At 41.0% G+C, this 19,594-nt stretch overlaps 1 protein-coding gene and 1 pseudogene across 1 annotated transcript in view; one reads left to right on the forward strand and one right to left on the reverse strand.

The window, feature by feature from the left end:
* Positions 1–358: 358 nt before the first annotated feature.
* The window catches only part of EPM2A (EPM2A glucan phosphatase, laforin), a 73,711-nt gene continuing 54,475 nt past the window's right edge, over positions 359–19,594 (reverse strand). Inside the window, exons 3-4 of the mRNA XM_016160279.2 lie at positions 10,454–10,695; positions 359–2,816 (exon numbers count right to left, since the gene is read on the reverse strand). Of these exons, the coding sequence (XP_016015765.2) occupies positions 2,539–2,816; positions 10,454–10,695 (520 nt within the window). The 3' untranslated portion in view covers positions 359–2,538. The remainder of the gene's footprint in view (positions 2,817–10,453; positions 10,696–19,594) is intronic.
* On the forward strand, positions 3,741–3,859 carry LOC118606764 (annotated as a pseudogene).

Here is a 19,594-nt window from a genome sequence, read left to right on the forward strand (position 1 = left end):
TGGAAATTTCACTTTGCCTTTTCTCATTTTAGCTATTTTTCTTCCACATACTCCAATTTCCATTAATCCTCCCACCAATTCTTTCTCACTAACGACCCCGTCCGCTCTCACTGCCATGAATTCTCCAGTGACTCCTCAACACAGTCCTAAATCTCCTGACCGGTCTTCCTAGCTTATCCCTTTCCTCTGACTCTCAATTAAAACTTCTTGCCACAAAAGAGTCATTTGATGTCTCTGGATCTTGGTTTGCTCCTTTGAAAAATAAAGGAATAAACGGATTACAAATAAGAAGACACAGTTTGTTCTTGTGGATTTCAGACAAAATTAATAACATTTTTAAAAATCTTGTACACAGAGGTCATTTTTAATGCTTTTATTTAGCAAAACTTCCAGGTGATTTTGAAATATATTGGACATCCCATTTATTGAAGACGAGAGGGGTTATTCCAAAACTTTCTTTAATAGCCATAAAATGATTTTGCCTGTTAGAGCAAAAAAGGAAAAATCCACCCAAAGAGGTTTTTCTGTAGTAGAAATTATACAACTGGACTTCTTAGACATTAAGGAAATTCAACACACACACACACACACACAACACACACACACGTACATAATTAGAAATATTGCATTTTCTAAGATTAAATTTTACACAACACATGGCTATAAAGAGATTGCTTTAATACAATAGTTATCTCTAGTTATTTTTGGCAAGGAAGCTGGACTTCATATTATTTAATCCAAGTTTATAAATGTAACTTTGTAAAATTGTAAGAGAATTGTGTCTTGTCCGGCCTTCTCTGCCCAAATCAAATGTCCTCTCCCCTGAGTCCCAGTTATTAGACATCTTCTCCTCCTCTGAACTTCACTGGAAACCACTTTACATCCTTCTTATCCCCTACACTTCCTAAATCAGTCTCTAATATCTATTGATAAATATTTATGGAAGAAAAGAAGGAGCAGAAAACTAAATAAGCATTGTTGTTTAATAGGAAAAATATGGGGTTTGAGTGAGACAAATCTAGCTTTGTACCTCATTTCATCTGTTTACTCACCATGGGATCCTGGACAGTTGATTTAACCTCTCTGGGCCTTAGTTTCCTCGTCTATATAGTGGAGATAATGAAACATCACTCGTAGGGTACTGCCGAGATTAACCTGGATATGACTGTAAAGCACCCTACATAAAAGAGGTACCCAATAAAAGTTACTTCCCCCTCCCCTATTCTAGCATGTCATTCACAGTTCCGTCCCGCATTATACTTGATTGAACATGGGGCTGTTTCCAGGCTATGAGCTTTTTAAAAGCAAAGCCTCGTTCATCTTTGTGTTTACTGTAGAATCTAGGGTAAGGTAGGGAGTTGCATATTCTGGAGGCACAGTAACTGTGCATTGTATTAAACTGAGTATTAAACTGTATTAAATGGAACCAGGATCATTCCCAAGCTGTGGGACAATTATCTATGGCTTTTTTGGTAACATGTCCCCTCTTGTGAGTTATAGCTGAGGCCACTCTGGCCTTGAGACAGCCCACCATGTTTTAAAATAAGTGGTACAAAATACAACTACTTTCCTAAATTCTTTGGCAACTGATCAGAACACTGTTCCATTTCTCCCCATAGAAACTGCTGCAGAAACATCAACCTTACTCTGAGAGAGAGAAAAACGGAGTGCACTACAGTTTGCTGGCAAAGCAACAAGTTGTTTTGAGAAAAAAGCACTGAGTGGAACTCCAGCTCCTCTCCGACTAGCCGGGCGGCCTTGGGCAAGCGTCTGTGCTCATGGAGCCTCAATTAAAACAAACAGAGAGATAATATCTCCGCTTTGGGGGTCACACAGGGTTGTGGGTAGATAAGGAGGGTGATGCCTTAGAATAGACTCTGATAACTGTGAAACAGTGTGCAAAAACAAGGTCTAGAAAGCCATCAATTTTGGTCATGTTGAGTTCTTCCTTTGTCACAGTCCAGGCTTCTACCTTTTTACTTCCTTCTTCAGCAACTGACCAGCTCTCGTTTTATAATTTTAGCAGAAAATTTGCATGTGTGTGTGTGTGTGTGTCTGCAGACACAGACACACACCCACGAGTGATGAAATCGACACAACCCCCTGTGTTTTCTTCTGCACGAAACGTTACAAGGCAGCAAGAAGGTGCAGGTATCAGCTTGGAACACAATAAACGCAGCGTCTGCGAAGCAGAGGGCGGGTCCGCTCGCAGGCGGCGCGAACTGCATGCATTACCTCTCTGTCTGATGCTAGAGCCACACGGCACAGCCGGACCGCGTGTGGCCTCTTCTCCCACGTCATTCACAACTTCCTTTGCAAAATATTTCAAAGACCATACAGCTTGACCAAAGCATAATAGTAAGTCGGCCCCAGACTAAAGGAGGCGGGTGGAGGGGAGAAGCCAGCAACCATTCTCTTCAGGTAAAACCTTTGTTTCTAGATCATTGTACTACTGTCACCCCCAGGCTTCCTAAGAAAATTGGGATGCAATGTGTCTTAACACTGATTCGGTTTCTCCTTTCCTGGGCAATTAATTAATTACACGCTGCATACGGAAGAACGCACCTTCCCAAATTTCTGAAAAAAATCTTCTTCCGCCTGGGCCAAGGCGTCTTCATCGATGTACACGGCTGGCCTCTTGGCCATGAGAAAGTACTGCACCTTCCTCAGATTCCAGCCCAGCACGTACTGGAGCCAGCCGCACACGGCCGCGGTGGAGCGGCCGACGCCCGCGTTGCAGTGCACGTACACGGTGTGTCCGTTCTCGAGCAGAGCGTGCAGCAGGCACACCGCCTGGGGCAGCATCTGGACCCGGCCTGGCATCGAGAAAGCACAGCACGGACACGTGAACAACGAAGCCCCGGCACCGCCGCCGATGACCACTCCTCCCGCGCCCCGTGACATCATCGCCGCGCGATGCCGGGAGAGGCAGGGACGACACAGAGCCTGCTTCATTCCTTCGTTTTGAAGGAAAAGGAGAGACAGTATCAAAACCAGCTAATCATACAGTGGAAAGGGCGCTGCGGAGGCGACGGGTCAGCTCCCCGTACCGTTGCTTGGTTTTGGCTGCTCCCTTGAGTGACTTCCGCCTCGGTGACAATTTCCTTTCAAAGAAAAAAGTTCACTGTTGTCTATCATCAGAAGAATGGATTTTTACACCTATCGGAACGGTTTGTACAGATCCAGCAGAGGTTTAGAGGATTTCAAAGAGAACCTGACAGGTCCTGCCACCTGAATTTCCTTTAAGCCAAAAGGATCTTCCAGGTAAATAAATGTAAAATAGAATTAGTCCATATTGATTAAAGGAGTCAATCTTATTCATTCAACATATGCTAATTTTCATTTGTCCAACGGAATGGCAAACTTATTAACCGATGCGCGTGGGATAATCAATTGTTCATTTATTCCGTGTGTGTTAAAACTGATTCGGTTTCTCCTTTCCTGGGCAATTATGATTATACTGTGATTATAGTTACCACAGCTTCATGAATGCCATTTCCATTATTAGATGGCTCAAATGTCTTCTCATCACACTGGGCAAGGACACGCACGGTCTGCCACCTGCTTCTCCATCTTAGTGGAGGGGATCCCCCTAAAACCAACTCCTGATACCAGGAGTTTCTGCTCACAGGTTCTTAGAGCAAAGATACTGAGTGGATTTGAGGGATAGGGGTGGAGCACGGTCAGTGTAAATTACCTCAAGAAGGGATGAAAGAGGGAAACTAAACTGGGTGCCTATTGTCTACGGCCATGCCAGCCTGAACAAGCCCGATCTGGTCTGATTTTGGAAGCTAAGCAGGGTCGGGCCTGGTTAGTACTTGGATGGGAGACCACCTAGGAAGACCAGGTGCTGTAGGTGTAAGTAAAAAAATAAGGGATTGTAAGCCGACAAGGTCTTTGCAATCTGTGAGGTCAACCAAGGGTTGCCTCGCCTAAAATAAACAAACAAACACACAAACCGGGTACCTAGCATATGACATTCTCTAGCTGCTCTCTGTCCTCAACCACATGGAGATATAATGGCCCTGGAAGTGTCCTCTGGGGGCCACAGCTTCGCAGCGCCAGCCCTGCTGGATGACGGGAGAAGGGGGGAAGCCCGGTCCCTCACAGGAGGCCATTGCAGATCCTCACAAAGGCCCAGAATTCTCCCCCAGAGAGCCACTCAGGTAAGTGTAGACTTCCGTTTGTAGATGTCCTCTTTGACAACTCGAGTGCCCCGGAGGGAGCCAACACAACACATGGAGATTGGCATCAGCACCTTAGAAAGACAGATGTTACCAAAGACCCCACTGTGGCTAGACTCCCTCTCAGGTATCTCTCCACCCGGGGGAGGGGAGGGTCTACCTTAGCTTCAGACCCGCCCTGCTTTGAGATACGAGCGGCACATCTACACGGAAGCCAGGATAACATGCTAACTTGCTGCTGGTGTCCTGTTAATCCCTCTCACTACAGGATCTAAAGCCGCGGGCCCCACAACAGCAGTTCAGAGACTTTTTTAACTGGAATTCCTTTAGGCAGCGCATACAGCTGCAGGTTGCTGAGGCTCCACCTCTCCCGAATGCCTGTTGCCTGCCTGGTCCCTGAAGGCATCTGAACTGGAGGCACAGAGGCTCTTACGTGCTGCCTGATTTCTCAGCATCCAAGCTTTCATTGATTTACACCCCTGTGCTTGATTTGGGGGGTGATCCAAGGTTACAGCTGGGTGAAGCATGGCACCCTCCTAGAGGCAGCAAAATATCACTGGAGCTATAACAAGGTATAGGACATCGTATGTGCCAGAGAAATGTCTCACTGTGTGTCTCAAGGAGAGTCTTGTGTGGTTGGTCCACTATTTGAGTTGGGGGATCAGGGGAGGCAAAACCTCCAAGGTAAGCTTGAGCAACCCAGCTGACAGAACGAGGCTGGCTCAGGGGCAGGGCTTCCGTTCCACTGGGCAGGGGCTGGAGGTTCACGGTTAGTGACACAGCTGAGTAGGGGACTCGGCTGGTGGACCCAGGAAGCTGGCGTTCTTCCTGCTCCTTTCTGCCCCACCATTTGTCAAGTTCCCTGTTCGTAGCTACCTCTCCAACTACCACGGACACTGCCAGGAAATAAACAGGAGTTTTTTTAAAGTGGATTTTCATCCAAATGCCAAGTATCCAAATAACCTGCCATAGCCTTGGTCCCGGGCCTTGGTGCTCACTCAGCCTTTGCTGCGTCAGGGTAGCTGGCCCACCCCCCGGCTGGCTCGCTTCCCTGACCTGCTCTCAGCCAGGCATTCAACGAGGAAGGGTCTGCAGCAAATGACATGACACCTCCCGCTTCCTTTTTAATCTGTAAAAGATTCTCCAAGAGGCATGCAGACAGTTTAGAAGTCGAAAAGGGATACGTGTTCATCTGAGGTTCGTGATCTCAGGCACGTAATCCTAGGAGGGAAATGTCAGCTGCCGGGTACCCCGAGGCCTCCAGTTTAAACGCAGGTTTCACACACCCGTGGACTCCTTGAATCACTCCGCCGTCCCACTTAAGAACTATCAAACAAATAACTAAATAACATTAAGAATGAATACATAATAAAACAGGGCACCAGAGAAGTGGTGGGTCCGTCTCAGCCTGGACTCGGCCGGAGTCCTCGTTTATTTTGATCCCCAGGGACTGCACACTACTCCATTTTAATGACAACTCGTCGAGCCCTTTCTACCTGCCAAGTGCTGTTCTAAGCACTATGCACGCAATAGCTCTTTTACAACCACCTCTCAGCAACTATAAGGTTGGTACCATCATTACCCTCAGTTATATCTGAGGAAACTGAGGCACAGAGATTTTCCCGAGGATATTCCCTAACGGCCACCCAAACCCAGCTGGGCAGACTCCCAAACCTCTGGTCTTTCTGGATCTCTCTCTTCCAGAACCCGCATGGTCAATGGTACTTGCTGGACCCCACGCCGTCAACGTGAATTTTCAGTCACTGCACCCCACTTGCCTAGCCATGCTCTGCTTTCACCCCTGTGGGAGAATAACACCCTGCCTGGAGTTTAGCGCCTCTGCCCCAACCCTAGAGGGCCACGTGTGCCTAACATGCCCACGTCCCTCTACTTGAAAACCCATTCTAGGGAGGCTGAACTAATATGGAGCCCACCAAGGAATAACAAGAGCGCCCCCAAGATCCAGGCTTGCACAATGAAGCCGGTGTCAACCAGAGCCCTGACTTTTACATCTCATACATTTAGGCTCCATATGGAACTTAATTTGATAAAAAGCTTTCATTCTTAAAGCAATAATACCTCAAGGCAAGACAGAAATGCAGTTGTTTTTTTTTTATGTAAAATAGTCTAAATTTTAAATTTGAATTAGTTGGCAACTAAGTTGCAAATCTGAAACCTTGTGCAGGTCCGACAAAACACTCCACCATCTGCGATTCTTACTTTGGAATTTAAAATGGGCCTTGGCTCTCACTAGATGCTCAAAAAACATTCGTTAGGCACATGAATTAAAACAAAATAAAACAAAACCCATTAATACCGATTCGATCTGGGACACGACTAGACCCCTCTCATCTAACTTCTGGTCCCACCTCCTCCAGGCTAATTGAACTCTGAAATGATCAAAAGCTTCCTGAAAGCATGACATGAACAAGCAAAAGTGGTGAGAAAGGAGACCAGGGTACAATGGGCAGCCTGAGACATTACGGCCTAAAATAAATGCGGGGAGGGGAGGCCCTAAAGATAGATAGGATTAACCTAAGGGTGACCCCGAAAATCTTCCCACCTTTCCAACACGGGCACATATACACACTGTCTTCCCTGTCTTAATCCAGGGGCAGATTTGTGGCCGAATATACTATTATTCTATTTGAGTTCATCTTCTTCTCTACCTCTGCAATGTAATATACATACGGGTCATATTATCTTTAACATCCTTTGGTAGAAACTGAAGGATGTGGGACTAATACCCTAGTCCCAACTTTGTGATTTTCAAAGCACTTTCATATCCATCATCTGAGGCTACCATTCATTACAATCCCGTAAGGCAGACATTTTCCAAATGCAGGAACCAGCCCGCCCAGCATCACACACCCACGCCGTAGTGACAAGGCTCAAACCGAGAAGCTGTGGCTCCAAGGTCAGTGTCTCTGCCTCCTGGCAGAGCTGGATTCAGTGTCTTCAGACAGAGACAATAACTCAGACGGTGACAACAGAGGGGTAGCTGAGGACTCAGCGGCCCGTTAACTCGTTTGGGAGGCCAGGGCAGACCACTGGTTACTCAAGCTCTGCCCTGGCAGAGGACTAAACACGACCCAAGTCCTTCCTGTGTGAAGGAAAAGTAGATAGCAATCGAAGGATTTGCTTTTTTTCAGGTGAATGCTAGATTTGGGAGCTCTTTCTGTCTGAGGTGAAAGACACAAACCAAAATTATGTAAAAAGAAAAAAAAAAAAACCTGATCAACCCCTCTGCCTATGACAAAATGTACAAGATAAGGATCGATGGCACCATTGATTGTAACAGGTCTGTGACAACCAGCGGTGACAGTCAGTCCTAACAAACTGTCTTCTTTCTCAGACTTTATCTGACAGCATTATGCTGCAGCTCAAAACACGTCCAGATGGATTTTTCTCTGGAGTTCTAAAAATATTCAACAGAATCAATCTATATGTTCACTGTGCTAATACTGTAAGCCACACAGATTGATCTATTGGTCAAAAATTCCTTAGCAGCTCCAGAATGGCCATTAACCCTTTGATCACTCCCCCAGGTTATGCTGAACCAAAGAATCTCTTTATTTTAATCATGGGATTTGGCCTTTTTCAAGTGGGAGCTTTCATTTTGCTGTCATTTCGTATTGTTAAACTGCCTCAGTGTGGAGGATGCTCCACAGTTATGACTGGAACAGGGTGACTCTGTGACCCACCCCCTCAAAAAAATTTTTTTAATACAACTACAGTGGGTCTTTGAGGATAGTTTTCCCTCAGGCTTTTCTGCATGCCTCAAACTATCATGCAAATTTTCAATTAGTCATTAGGGATTCAGCAATCATTGCATGGGGTGAAATGAGGTGCTCGCATACTTATTTCAACTTCTCTGAGCCTCATCTCACATAGTAATCCAATTGGGTAACAATGCTATAAAATCAGAATCAAAAAAGTGAAAATCAAAATGCTCTCTGGAAGCTAAAGGCACACTATCCTAATAGTTTCCTCTGTTTTGAAACCAGAGAAACAAGCTGGACAGGGACAAATGAGATACAGATTCAATCAGTTCTCTTCTGTGCAAATAACAGTTTGGGGGTTTTTTTCTTAAAAAAAAAAGACAAAGTTCTCGTGCCTAAATCAAGTTCCTTGTATCAGCATTACCAAGAGAAGTAACCAAACTATATCCTCCTTAAGGAAAAAAAAATTACGCCTCCTCCTCAGGGGCAGTTTAATTCAGATGCAGACCCACAAAGACGTCCAGCTTGGCCAGGAGGACCGCCTGAGATTCATAAAGAGCCAAGGCGGTCAGGGTCCTGGCGACCTGTGATTCTCAAGGGCTTTCTTCCCCATCCACATCTTGAACTACAGACTATGGGGAGACACGTTACCTCTTTGGAAACTTACGACTTTGCCAGTTTCCAGCTGATGATGACTATGATGGATTGAGAGTGTGGCGGTCTGTAGAACGTGCATGAATCGTCGTATGAGCATGCGTGGTGTCTGGGGCAGTGTTCTGAGCCTGACTACCTGTGATGAAACCCAGGCCGTGTCTCTGCTCTTTACCTTGTCCAGGTTATTGAACTTTTTTGTACTTTAGTTTCTTCCTCAGCAAAATGGAGATTAACTACAACATATACCCAGACTTTTATTGTGAGAAATAAATGAATTAATGCATGCAATTGCTTAAAAGACTATTTTATACATAGCGCACTTTTGGGGGGAAAAGACTGAAGACGGAACTTTTCCTCCTTAGGCATCGCCACCTTCCTTCTTTCCCCAAAAATAGCCATTTGGCCAAACTCCCTTAACCTGTGCCATTTTCATAGCTCTCTGCTGCCCCCTGCTGACATCTAAGTGATATTATTAGTGTCACTTGGTTCCTTTGGCTTTAGGTTATTCCATTTTTTTTTCTACGAAGACCCTATTCTACAACTGGGCTGAAATACAGATCATTCCTCTAAAACCCCATGCCTCTGTGCCTCAGCTTATGGTGTTTATCCACCTGGCAGGCCCTTCTGCCCCCACGTTGACCTGTCATGCCCACCTCAAATGCCACAACGTTCATGTTCTCCTCCCACACCACAATTCCCCTAGGGCACATGACTCATTCTCCTCTGCACTGCAGTTAGTTTTGGACTAGTCTTACTGTCTCTTACCATTTAAATCAAAACAATGCCCTATTTTTCTCTGTTACCCCGGCAGCACTCAAGTCACCCCATAATTCTCTCTTCACAAAGACTTGCCCAGCCCATACTTGTGCAATAAATGCAGCCTCACTATTACCACCCTACCCAAAGCTGCGTTATCTTTCTCATTATCTCTCATTTTAGCATTGCAGTAACCTCCTAACTGGTGTCCCCAGACCCAGTCTGAGACACTGCAATCAAAATGCACTTTTAGAGGGGGAAAAAAAAAAAGGATCCAAGCAGTTATTTTGGCATCTCTTGGCCTCCCACTCTTTCAACTGCTTCTCACTGCTTTCGGATAAAGTCTAATGTCCTCATTGTGACCCAAATCCTGTTAGCCTCACTTCCCTCATTCTCTCTGACCTGCGGCCACACTGGCCTTCTTCCCGTTCCTACAACCCTCTATGCTCTCCCGCAACCGGGGTTCTTCGCAAGCTGCTCTCCCTGCCACGGAACTTCTTTCCCAGCTCACTCCCAACGCCGACTCTTTCTTCAGATCTTAATTCAAACATTATTTCCCAAGATCACCCTCCCCGACTCCACTTCCTAGGTCCAATTTGCCTGTGCATGCTCTCATAGCAGTATCTATGTGTCTTTCTAACAACGACAACAAAAAACCTCATCACAGTTTTAAATTTCTATTTGCAGTCATTTGATTAATGCTTGACTTCCTTATAAGATTTATAAGCTCCATGAGGAGTAATGCCTGTCTTAATTCATTGTTGGATTCCCAGCCACCAGCATAATGCCACACACACAGTAGATACACAATAAATACACGTTTAATGAATAAACCAATCAAAAGGCCCATGTTAAATAGAATTTCAGCCAGGATATCAAAAGATATATTAAACCTTTATCACTATTCAATATCTATCATCCATAATTAGGTCAATTATAGACAGAAAGGTAGGTAGATAGGTTGATAGGGTAGATAGATATGTAGTTAGGTAGGTAGGTAGCATGGGAGGGAGAAGGAAGTAGATAGATAGATAGATAGATAGATAGATAGATAGATAGGCAGGCAGATAAGCAGATAGCAAGAGCTTCTCTGAAATGCATTCTACAAGGAGCCAGAAAGATTCTTATGACGCTTACCTTCAGTGCTCATATCTGGTGTTGGCATCCAGATGTAGACCAAGCCTTCCTCCTTGTATAGCTTAATCATAGTGTCCGGAGTCATGGGTTCTGGGTAGCGGTTACAGCCTGAGGAATTCTGTACAATATCCCATTCGGTCTGGAAATTCATTACAGCTGTAATTCCCAATTCATGCTTCAGTTTGATGGTTACATGTTCTACTTGGCGAGGGCAGCTACCAAGCCAGATATTTGGTAGAATTCTAGTGATAATATATGGAGTCAACTATTACTATTGTTATGATTAGAGATCAGAGTTGCTGTATACAACATGTAGTATTAAAATGCAATTAACTATTAAATCTGGCACAGGAACAACTATTATTGAAAAAAAAAACTAGGGAAACAATTCAATTAACTAGAATACCAGAAAATAGACATTAGCAAGCCGAATAACAACATATAAAAATAGGTCTACCAAGTTATACTTATATATGTCCAACATTAGGAAACCAACCAACATAAATATTAACAAATTAAAAGCAAAAGTCCTATAGTTATAGTAATAAATTCTAGAAAACATTTGCTAAAATTCAGCAATCATTTCTGTGTAAAACTCTATATAAAAATTTCAAATATTATGAGACCTTTTAAACATGCTGAATACCAGAAACTAACAATCTTCTTTTAAATAAAATCAAAGTAAAGATTCTTTCCATTAGTATCTAATATTGTTTCATCGATGCTACAAGCTAACTAGAAGGAAAAATAACTACCTCTTAAAAAAAAGAAAACATTATTATTTTTTCAAGTATAATTCTGTGTCTAAATATTCTAATTCGGGGGCCGAACCTTGAGAATCAATCTCAAAGAGGGTCAACTACAAAGTATTGAAAATATTAAGGGTAAGATATCTGGATGAGGGAAAATATAGAAAAATTAAACAATTTTTCTCTGTACTTGCAACAGCCAGGTAGAAATGACGTGCGGTGTGGGGTATGGGGTGTATGTGTATGGCGGTGGGAGAGGACTCTCATTTAAAAATTATCAAATTTTAAAAAATTATCAAAGTTTTTAAAAAATGTACAAATACATTTAACCAGAAAGAACTATGAAATATTTTTGGAGGACATTAAAACAACAACAAATAAATAGATACACTGTGATACTGTGATTTAAAATATGAAATATATATTTGGTTTTCCTCCCTCGTTCTGGCACAGAGCTCCTCGGAAAACCCTTGGAATTTCTCAAGCGTTGGGAGACATGAAAGTGGCTTCTGTTATGTTAATAATGTGACTTTGGAGAGCACCTAAGGATGCTGGCTGGTTACCAGGAGACTCAACCATGTGATTAGAGGGTTGGAACTTTCAGTCCCACCCTGGACCTCCTGGAGGGAATAGGGGATGAAGGTTGAATCATACATAACTATTTAAAGAAGCCTCCATAAAAAAACCTAAAAGGACTGGTGTTCAGAGCTTCGGGGTTGCCGACCACGTGGAGACAGGGGACAGTGCTTGGAAGAGGCATTAACGCTCTGTGCCCCTTCTGTGTGCCTTGCCCTGCGCATCTCTTCCATCTGGCTGTTCCTGAGTTACATCCATTTATAATAAACTGATGGTCTAGTAAGTAAAATGTTTCTCTGAGTTCTGTGAGCTGCTCTAGAAAATTAATCAGACTCAAGGAAGAAGGAAAACATGAGAATCTCTGATTTATAGGCAGTTGGTCAGAAGTACAGGGTAACAGTCTGGACTTGCACTGGTATCTGAAGTAGCGAGGGGGGCCTCTGGGGAGCGGGGTAAGTCTGGTAAGACAGGACCTTAACCCATGGACTCTGATGCTATCTCTGGGTAGATAGTGTCAGAATTGAGTTGACTCATAGGGCACCATGCTGGTGTCCAGAGAATTGCTTGACTGTGTAGGGGAATCACCCTCTCCACCACATGTTGGAACTGAGTCCCAGAACCCAAAAGACATACCATGCTCTTTCATTGGAAGACTTAAAATGATAAAATGTAAATAACATAAAAATGTAAATATCTTACGAATTAATAGTTTAATGCATATTATAATCTATAGTATATGGTATATATTGCCTTGTTCACCAGTTATTTCACATGTGTACACTCCCTCTTGAACTAATGGATACTTTAAATTTTACTTGAATCACATCACCTAGAACTTTGCTAGGCTCACTGGTTCATTACAAGGCATTCAGACAGTAGTTATTAGATAACTCTATCACATTAGATGGTAGATATTATGGATGCTCACCCGCGTTCCCAGGTACTCCCTTTTAAGCACGGAGGACTAAACTTCCTCTCTACCTCACTGTTAGACATCGTCATGTAACTTGTCTTCGTCAATAAAATATGAGCTGAAGTGACATGTGTCACTTCCAGAGGGACATATTTAAGACTGTACGCATGATTCTCCACTCTCTCTCGCTCTCTTTCGCTTTTGCAATGATCATGAAAGCGCACGTGGACGCCGTGCTGCTGGAAGACTGAACGTTAAGCTACCTCAAGGAGGACAGCCTCCTTGTAGCGCTAATGGCTTATTGTGTCAAGGCAATTTTGGCTTTATTTGTTACCACAGCATAACCTGACTTGTTCAGACTAATATAAAGCCTAAATAATTTTTGCTTAAAGTCTCTAATATGCAGGAAAGAAACTGAGCAGATGGACTACGCTTTTATTTAGTTACTTTCATTTTGAGTTTAGAGCAATCGTTCTCAACTAGGAACAATTTTGTTTCCCAAAAGATATTTGGCAATGATTCTGGAGACATTTTTCATTGTCATATGAGGTGGTGCTACTGGCATCTAGTAGATTGAGACCAAGGATGTAACTAAGTGTCCTACAATGCACAGGACAGCTCCCCACGGCAGAGGATTATCTCATTCAAAATGTCAGTACTACGGATGTCAGAAAGCCTTGGTTTAGGAGAATAAAAGTGGAATCGAGCTCCTTACACAGCTGGACAGCATGACAGAATTTTTAGTGTGTTAAATGGAAAGGGCACTAAACACAAGCCAGAAAACTCTGAGTTCAGATGCCACTTTAGCACAATATTTTTAAAAGCACTTGGTAGTAACTGCCTGACATTAGGCCAACTCATTTATCATCTCTGAGCCTTTGGTGTGCTCATCTTTAAAATGGGTCTAAAGATAATTTACAGAAATTTTTTTAAGGAGTAAACAAAATTATAAAAGGTATTGGAAAAGGACTGACATTAGTGGATGCCCAATATATGCAAGTGAAGTTTATGTCTAGTTAATATAATTTACTTATTTTAGTAATTTATCCTGTATTGCAACAACTATTCAAGTAACTTTTATTGCTCTGTCTATCCTTCACTTAAATGCTGCAGAGTATAAAATATTCACCCTATTTTTATATGAAATCCAGCTTGTTTTTCCTTTTGGCTGTTGTTGTTGAAGTTAACATAAGAAGCCAATTGACAAATCCTCAAATGTGGTGGATATTGCCCATCCTCAATGAAAATATCTTACGAGATCATTCTCAAGCTTGAATCCTACTTACCCTCCAGGAGAGAATAAAACAAATTTTTATTTTGCTTGAGTTCTCAGTCTACTGGCTTGTTGGGTATTTCCTTGTAAATTATTGAGGATTATTATGGAAAAATAAAGGGAATACAATTTAAAACAAAGAGGAAAGTTAGAAACCCAGGAAAGACTTAATGGTGCTGTCAAGCAGAGCATAGGATCCGAAAGCCTCTTCATCTCTGACCACAAATACTCAGATGCCCCATGAAGCCCAGTGCACCGAGAGAAGGGGCAGCAACAGGGACACTTTCGGAGTGGCAAAGAGGTGGGCTTACCCAGAACATTGCTATCTGCGTATGCATTATTTGCAGGAACGGAAAACTCACGCCTGCTGGGTCACTGCGGCTTCCCTCTGGCTATTGAGTGAGAAGGGACCTACCTCTGTCTAGATGTTCCATTCTTCCTTCCATTACCCCTTAAAAATTCCTCTTCCAATAACCTGTTGATGCCTGCTAGGCAGCAGTGTTTGGCTGCCATACCTAAGCTTTGGGGTTTAACTGAACATACTAAATAAAGTACCTCCAGCCGGAAAAGAGGGAAGTAGACACCCCAGTTTAATAACCAAGAAGTATAACAATGGATTTTTATTAGCAAAATCTTGAAGTAGACTGGTAAAATATTAAAATGAATATTCACGACAAAAAAGCTAAATTCCAAACATTACCCAGAGAGTTCACTTAAATATTATACTGTTTGTGTGGGTAGCGCTTAGTATTTAGCAAGTAAATAAATGACAAGATAAAATGGCTAGCATGCAGGATTTGCTTAAAGACCAAAGAAGAGTCCATAGAGATATGTAAAGTATAAATTAGAACATTTGAGCCTACAATGTTAGAAAGTAGAATCAGTATATAGAATCACATTGTGTTGCTTAAAAAGGTGTTATTCTATCATCTCATTCAGCCCTGGTCTTCAAATATATTTAAACTAACTGGGAACCTCAGGAAATTCAGAATAAGTCAAAGATAAACAGGTCCAAAGTTGGTACCTTAACACAAATATTTCCCACATCAATTTTTCAAGGGAAATAAGCCCTTGAAATGTATACTCACACACTCTCACATACATATAAACACTAGTCTCTATATCAAATTATTTCTAATTTTTGATAATAGGAAATTATCGAAATTTATGATTAATTATAAATTAATTAATTCTTCTTGTAGAAATGCCATAAATTAGAATCCATGTTTAAGAAATGAGTATAAAATAATTTCTGAGTTTTTAAGCAAGGTGTTCTGAACCCAGGAGATAGATAACTAAAGATAAATTCTGAAAACAAGCACTGTACTGAAGAATGAGAATTAAAGTTATAAAGTAAATTTATTGAACCATTTTATGGGATATGGAGACAAAATACTGGGCTTATTAGAAATATACAAATCGATTATTCTGAATAATCGGACAGCTGAAGTGCCCTTTATATGCACCCTATTTCAATCTGTTGTCTCTAATAGTAGGTGATATATTTCTAGTTATATGATATATTAGAAGTAATAAGATGCATGATGTATTTTCCAAACAATAATTAAACTTTTACTTATCCATTTAAAAAGAGAATAATTTGACACCATTAAAAATCAAATTTTACTCATCTCGTCTTAGTTTTAATCTTCTTTTGGTGTCCATGATACATTAAACAATTTTAAAAATCGGGATTTTTTTTTTTAAAGGTGAAAAGAAACTTGCTAAAATGTAAGGAGTAAAAATCTTCTGTAAAGGTAGTTTTAATGAAAGGCATATTGCATTTCAAAGACATAATAAGGGAATGAAAAATAGAGCTTATATTGTAAATCACATTGTAAAACGTCCAGAGAAAAATTTTATGAATAACTCACTCTGAACCTTAAGTTATGTCGAAGCTTTCTGGCAGATCCACTATAGATTAGTTGGAAAGGTCAAAGAGAAACCACTGCACTAAATGGTTACTGACACACAGCCAACCAAGACCACAAGTTCCCAAACCTGGTTTTGCATTCAAGTCACATGTAGTACTCTTATTAAAACTTCCATATACTCATAAAGTGGCTCTGGAGTGAGGTCTAAAATCCTGTAGATTAGTTTTCCTTAGAAATTAACCAAACTATGTATATTACATATGCAGCCAGATTCCAGAAACTCTCGCCTAGCAGATCTCATTAAACATGTAGGAGAAGCTTAGATCTTAATACTCTTTTTAGTAGCAGTAAAAAATATGGATGTGGGAGGACGTGGACTTGCTCAGCTCTACACATGTACATATAAAATTAATTCCTTACCTTTCTCCCAATACTGCAAATGATTTCTAGACAGAGTAAGGAATGGGAAACAGTTACGAAAGAGTAGTTTTCAAAATGTGTGCCCGTGTGTTTAATGCATAGTTTCTACTAAAAAGTCAACACTAAATCTATTCCTGAGTCATGACAAATGTTCAATATTGTTACATCCATTAAGAATGTACATTTGTAGAAAAAAAATTATTAACCTGGCTTTTGCCTATTGCCACTAAAATTCAACAAGATTGGATTGAAATAAAATCCATCCTAGGAATATTACAACTTAGCTAAAGTTATAAAACGCATGGCTGAAATTTCTGAAAACTGACTTGGACTGCAAATCAAAATCAATTTCATTCATTTGACTGAATCTGGATTTGTAGTTCCAGGTAATCACATCACAGTACTACAGCATTTGCTTCACCTGTCAGGTCAGGGCCAGTGGTAAAATGTCTACCGAAGCATATGAATCAGAGGCAGCTTGCTATATCTCAGCTGTCAACAGACGCCTCACTGGCAGTGAGTACATCAGGCAGAAGGTGCATCCATGCACTTTGCAAAAGGGTATTGGCAGGAGGAGGGGTGTGGAAAAGACAGGAGATGTCAGGAAACGAGACCATTCCATGGACCCCACATCACAGGTTCTATCACGAAATGGCAGAATAACCTTTCCCAGAAGGTGAAAATTAGCATTATTTTCTTGTCTATAGAAAAAAAAAAATTAAGAAACCCACAGGAATGATGACATCATTGCATAAACATAGGCTTTTGTTTATTTCTGTTCACACCAAGAGACCACAACTATTGAATTGCAGTGCCTCCTCTTAGCCATACACACCAAGCACCATTTCAAAAATGGAGAAAACGGATTTTGCTGAGGTTCTTTACAAAGAATTTAGGAGCAAAAATGATTAGCACATTTCCTAACTGGAATAACTGTGCTGCATTTACCTTATTTAATATCTTATGAGAAATTCGATATGAAATTAAAAAGTGATCTGGCTCTTAAATAATGGGTAAAGAACGAAAAGTCTAACAGTCTTATAATTTAGATATCATTAATGAGAAAGCAAGAGAAGCATTAAAATCAGCCTCCAGTAAGCTCCAAGCTTCATTAGCGCATATAGCTCCTTCTGCAGAAAATTTGCCCCCTGGTGTCAAGTTTTAAGTTATTAATGTCAAACTTCTAACTCAAAGGGTACTTATAACAGACTTCAGCCAAAGCTGAATAACTGCTCGAAGACAAATTCCAATTTAGAGAGTGATATAAATTAACTTCTTATTAAAAAATACTTTTATTATAGTTTGCTCATGGGTCATAGACTATAATGTATATATAGTACACGTTAATTTCTAAAGTGCCGTTGGTTTCTTAAATTTTTTGGATATGTTATTATGTCCTTTATAACCATGTGAACCAAATGTTTTGACACATGTTCTTTTATTTCCCATATTATAAAATGTGATACAATTAAATTAATTATGAAGATCTGTTATTGGTTGAATTGTGTTTCCTCAAAATTTCTGTGTTGAAGTCTTAACCCTCAGCACCTCTAAATGTGACCTTATTTAGAGATGGGGTCTCTACAGAGGTAATCAAGTAAAAATGAAGCCATTTGGGTATGACCTACTCCAACATGACTGATGTCCTTACAAGAAGGGGAAATCCGGACACAAATATGTACCAAGAGAAGGCAGTGTGAGAATGAAAGAAGAAGACAGCCATCTACAGGACAAGGACAGAGGCCAGGAACAGACCTCTCCCTCACAGCCCTCAGAAGGAATCAACCCTGCAGATACATTGATCTTAGATCTTTAGCCTCCAGAACAGTGAGACAATAAATTCCTGTTACTTTAGGCTGCCCACATTGTGGCACTTTGTTATGGCAGCCCCAGAAGATGAATACGAGGCTAAACATTTGGACTGAAAATATATACATTCAATCATCAGGTCCACTTAAAATAAAGCATTTTAATAGATATTTTTCACCTTTCATCCTGATGTTTGGAATTCTACAAATACAACTCACTTTTGGTTGTGGTTCCTAAATTGCCCTCTTATACTCAATACTACCCACACTCTTTCCTACGTTCATGTCCTTCAATCACCATCTGAGCACCTCCAACATGAAGGAAGAGGTGATCAAGACCCCCTGGACTATTTGTCTTCCTTCATGATCTAATAACTCAGTTCTAAAGTTCTGAGGTGCCTCATTTTGATAAATACAGTAGTCTTGGGCCCCTTTGCTTGGCTTTTGGAGAATGGACCTCATGGAGAATCGTCTAAAATCTATAAAAGAACAGTCTCTCAGACTCATAACTTCTTAAGACTCTTAGTCTCAGAGAGTTTGGCTTCTTTGTTTTTGTGCATTTATTGTCCTAAAATTTGATTTACATTCCATATTGACAGATTATGGTGGTAAATAAAGCAAGCAGCATGCTTCACTTTCTTAAAGTCCATCACAGGATAACTCGAATATCGAGCCAAATAACTAGTCTAGCAGCCTCAAATGGTTACCTGGAGACAAATGTCAACAATATATTCCATTAAAATATCCTCTTGTCATGTTAATTTCGTTTCCAATATTGAGTACTCCTTGAAAATATAAAATGTGATCTTTGATATTTTTCCTCATAATGAATTTGAAAGGATTTGTTTGAAATTAATCACTTGCATAATAAATTAGGAACCACAGAAGATCAAGGAAGTAGTAAAAAATTAAACATGTGAATTTTTTTTTCTATTTGTTTTAAAGTCATTCTGTCTGTTCAATAAGTATGTAATGATGTTTGCTTTGTGCCAGGCACTTGACAATCAATGATGAGCGAGACAAAGTGTGCCCTCATTTGAGCCTACATTATTTGAGGAAGACAGGCAATATGCAAATAAATATATGAAATGTATAAAATTTATAAAATTAATTTGTAATGCGCTATCAAGGAGATAAACAGAAAGTTAAAAATAGAGAACCATAAGGCAGCTAGACTTCAGATAAGACAATCAGGAAGGTCCTCTCTGAAAAGGTGACATTAAAGCTAAAACCTGACTTAGGAAAATGAGCAAGACATAGAATGTTCTAATGGTGAGAAAGAGTGAGTTATACCTGAGGAACCGAGAGAAACCGAGAGACATGGAGTGAGGTGAACAAGGAAGAAGTGTGGCACGGGCCGGAGAGAGAAGACCATGTCAGGCATTACTGATGTACTTGAGAATTTGAATAATGATATAAAAGCAATGAAAAACCAATGAAGAATTTTTAATTACAGGAGTGACATGGGCTTACTTTAGAGTTTTTAAAAGGCAGGACCTTTTGGATAGTGATGGCTTGGAATACACTT

Source organism: Rousettus aegyptiacus, unplaced genomic scaffold (assembly GCF_014176215.1).
Source record: "Rousettus aegyptiacus isolate mRouAeg1 unplaced genomic scaffold, mRouAeg1.p scaffold_m13_p_1, whole genome shotgun sequence".
Classification (NCBI taxonomy): domain Eukaryota; kingdom Metazoa; phylum Chordata; class Mammalia; order Chiroptera; family Pteropodidae; genus Rousettus; species Rousettus aegyptiacus.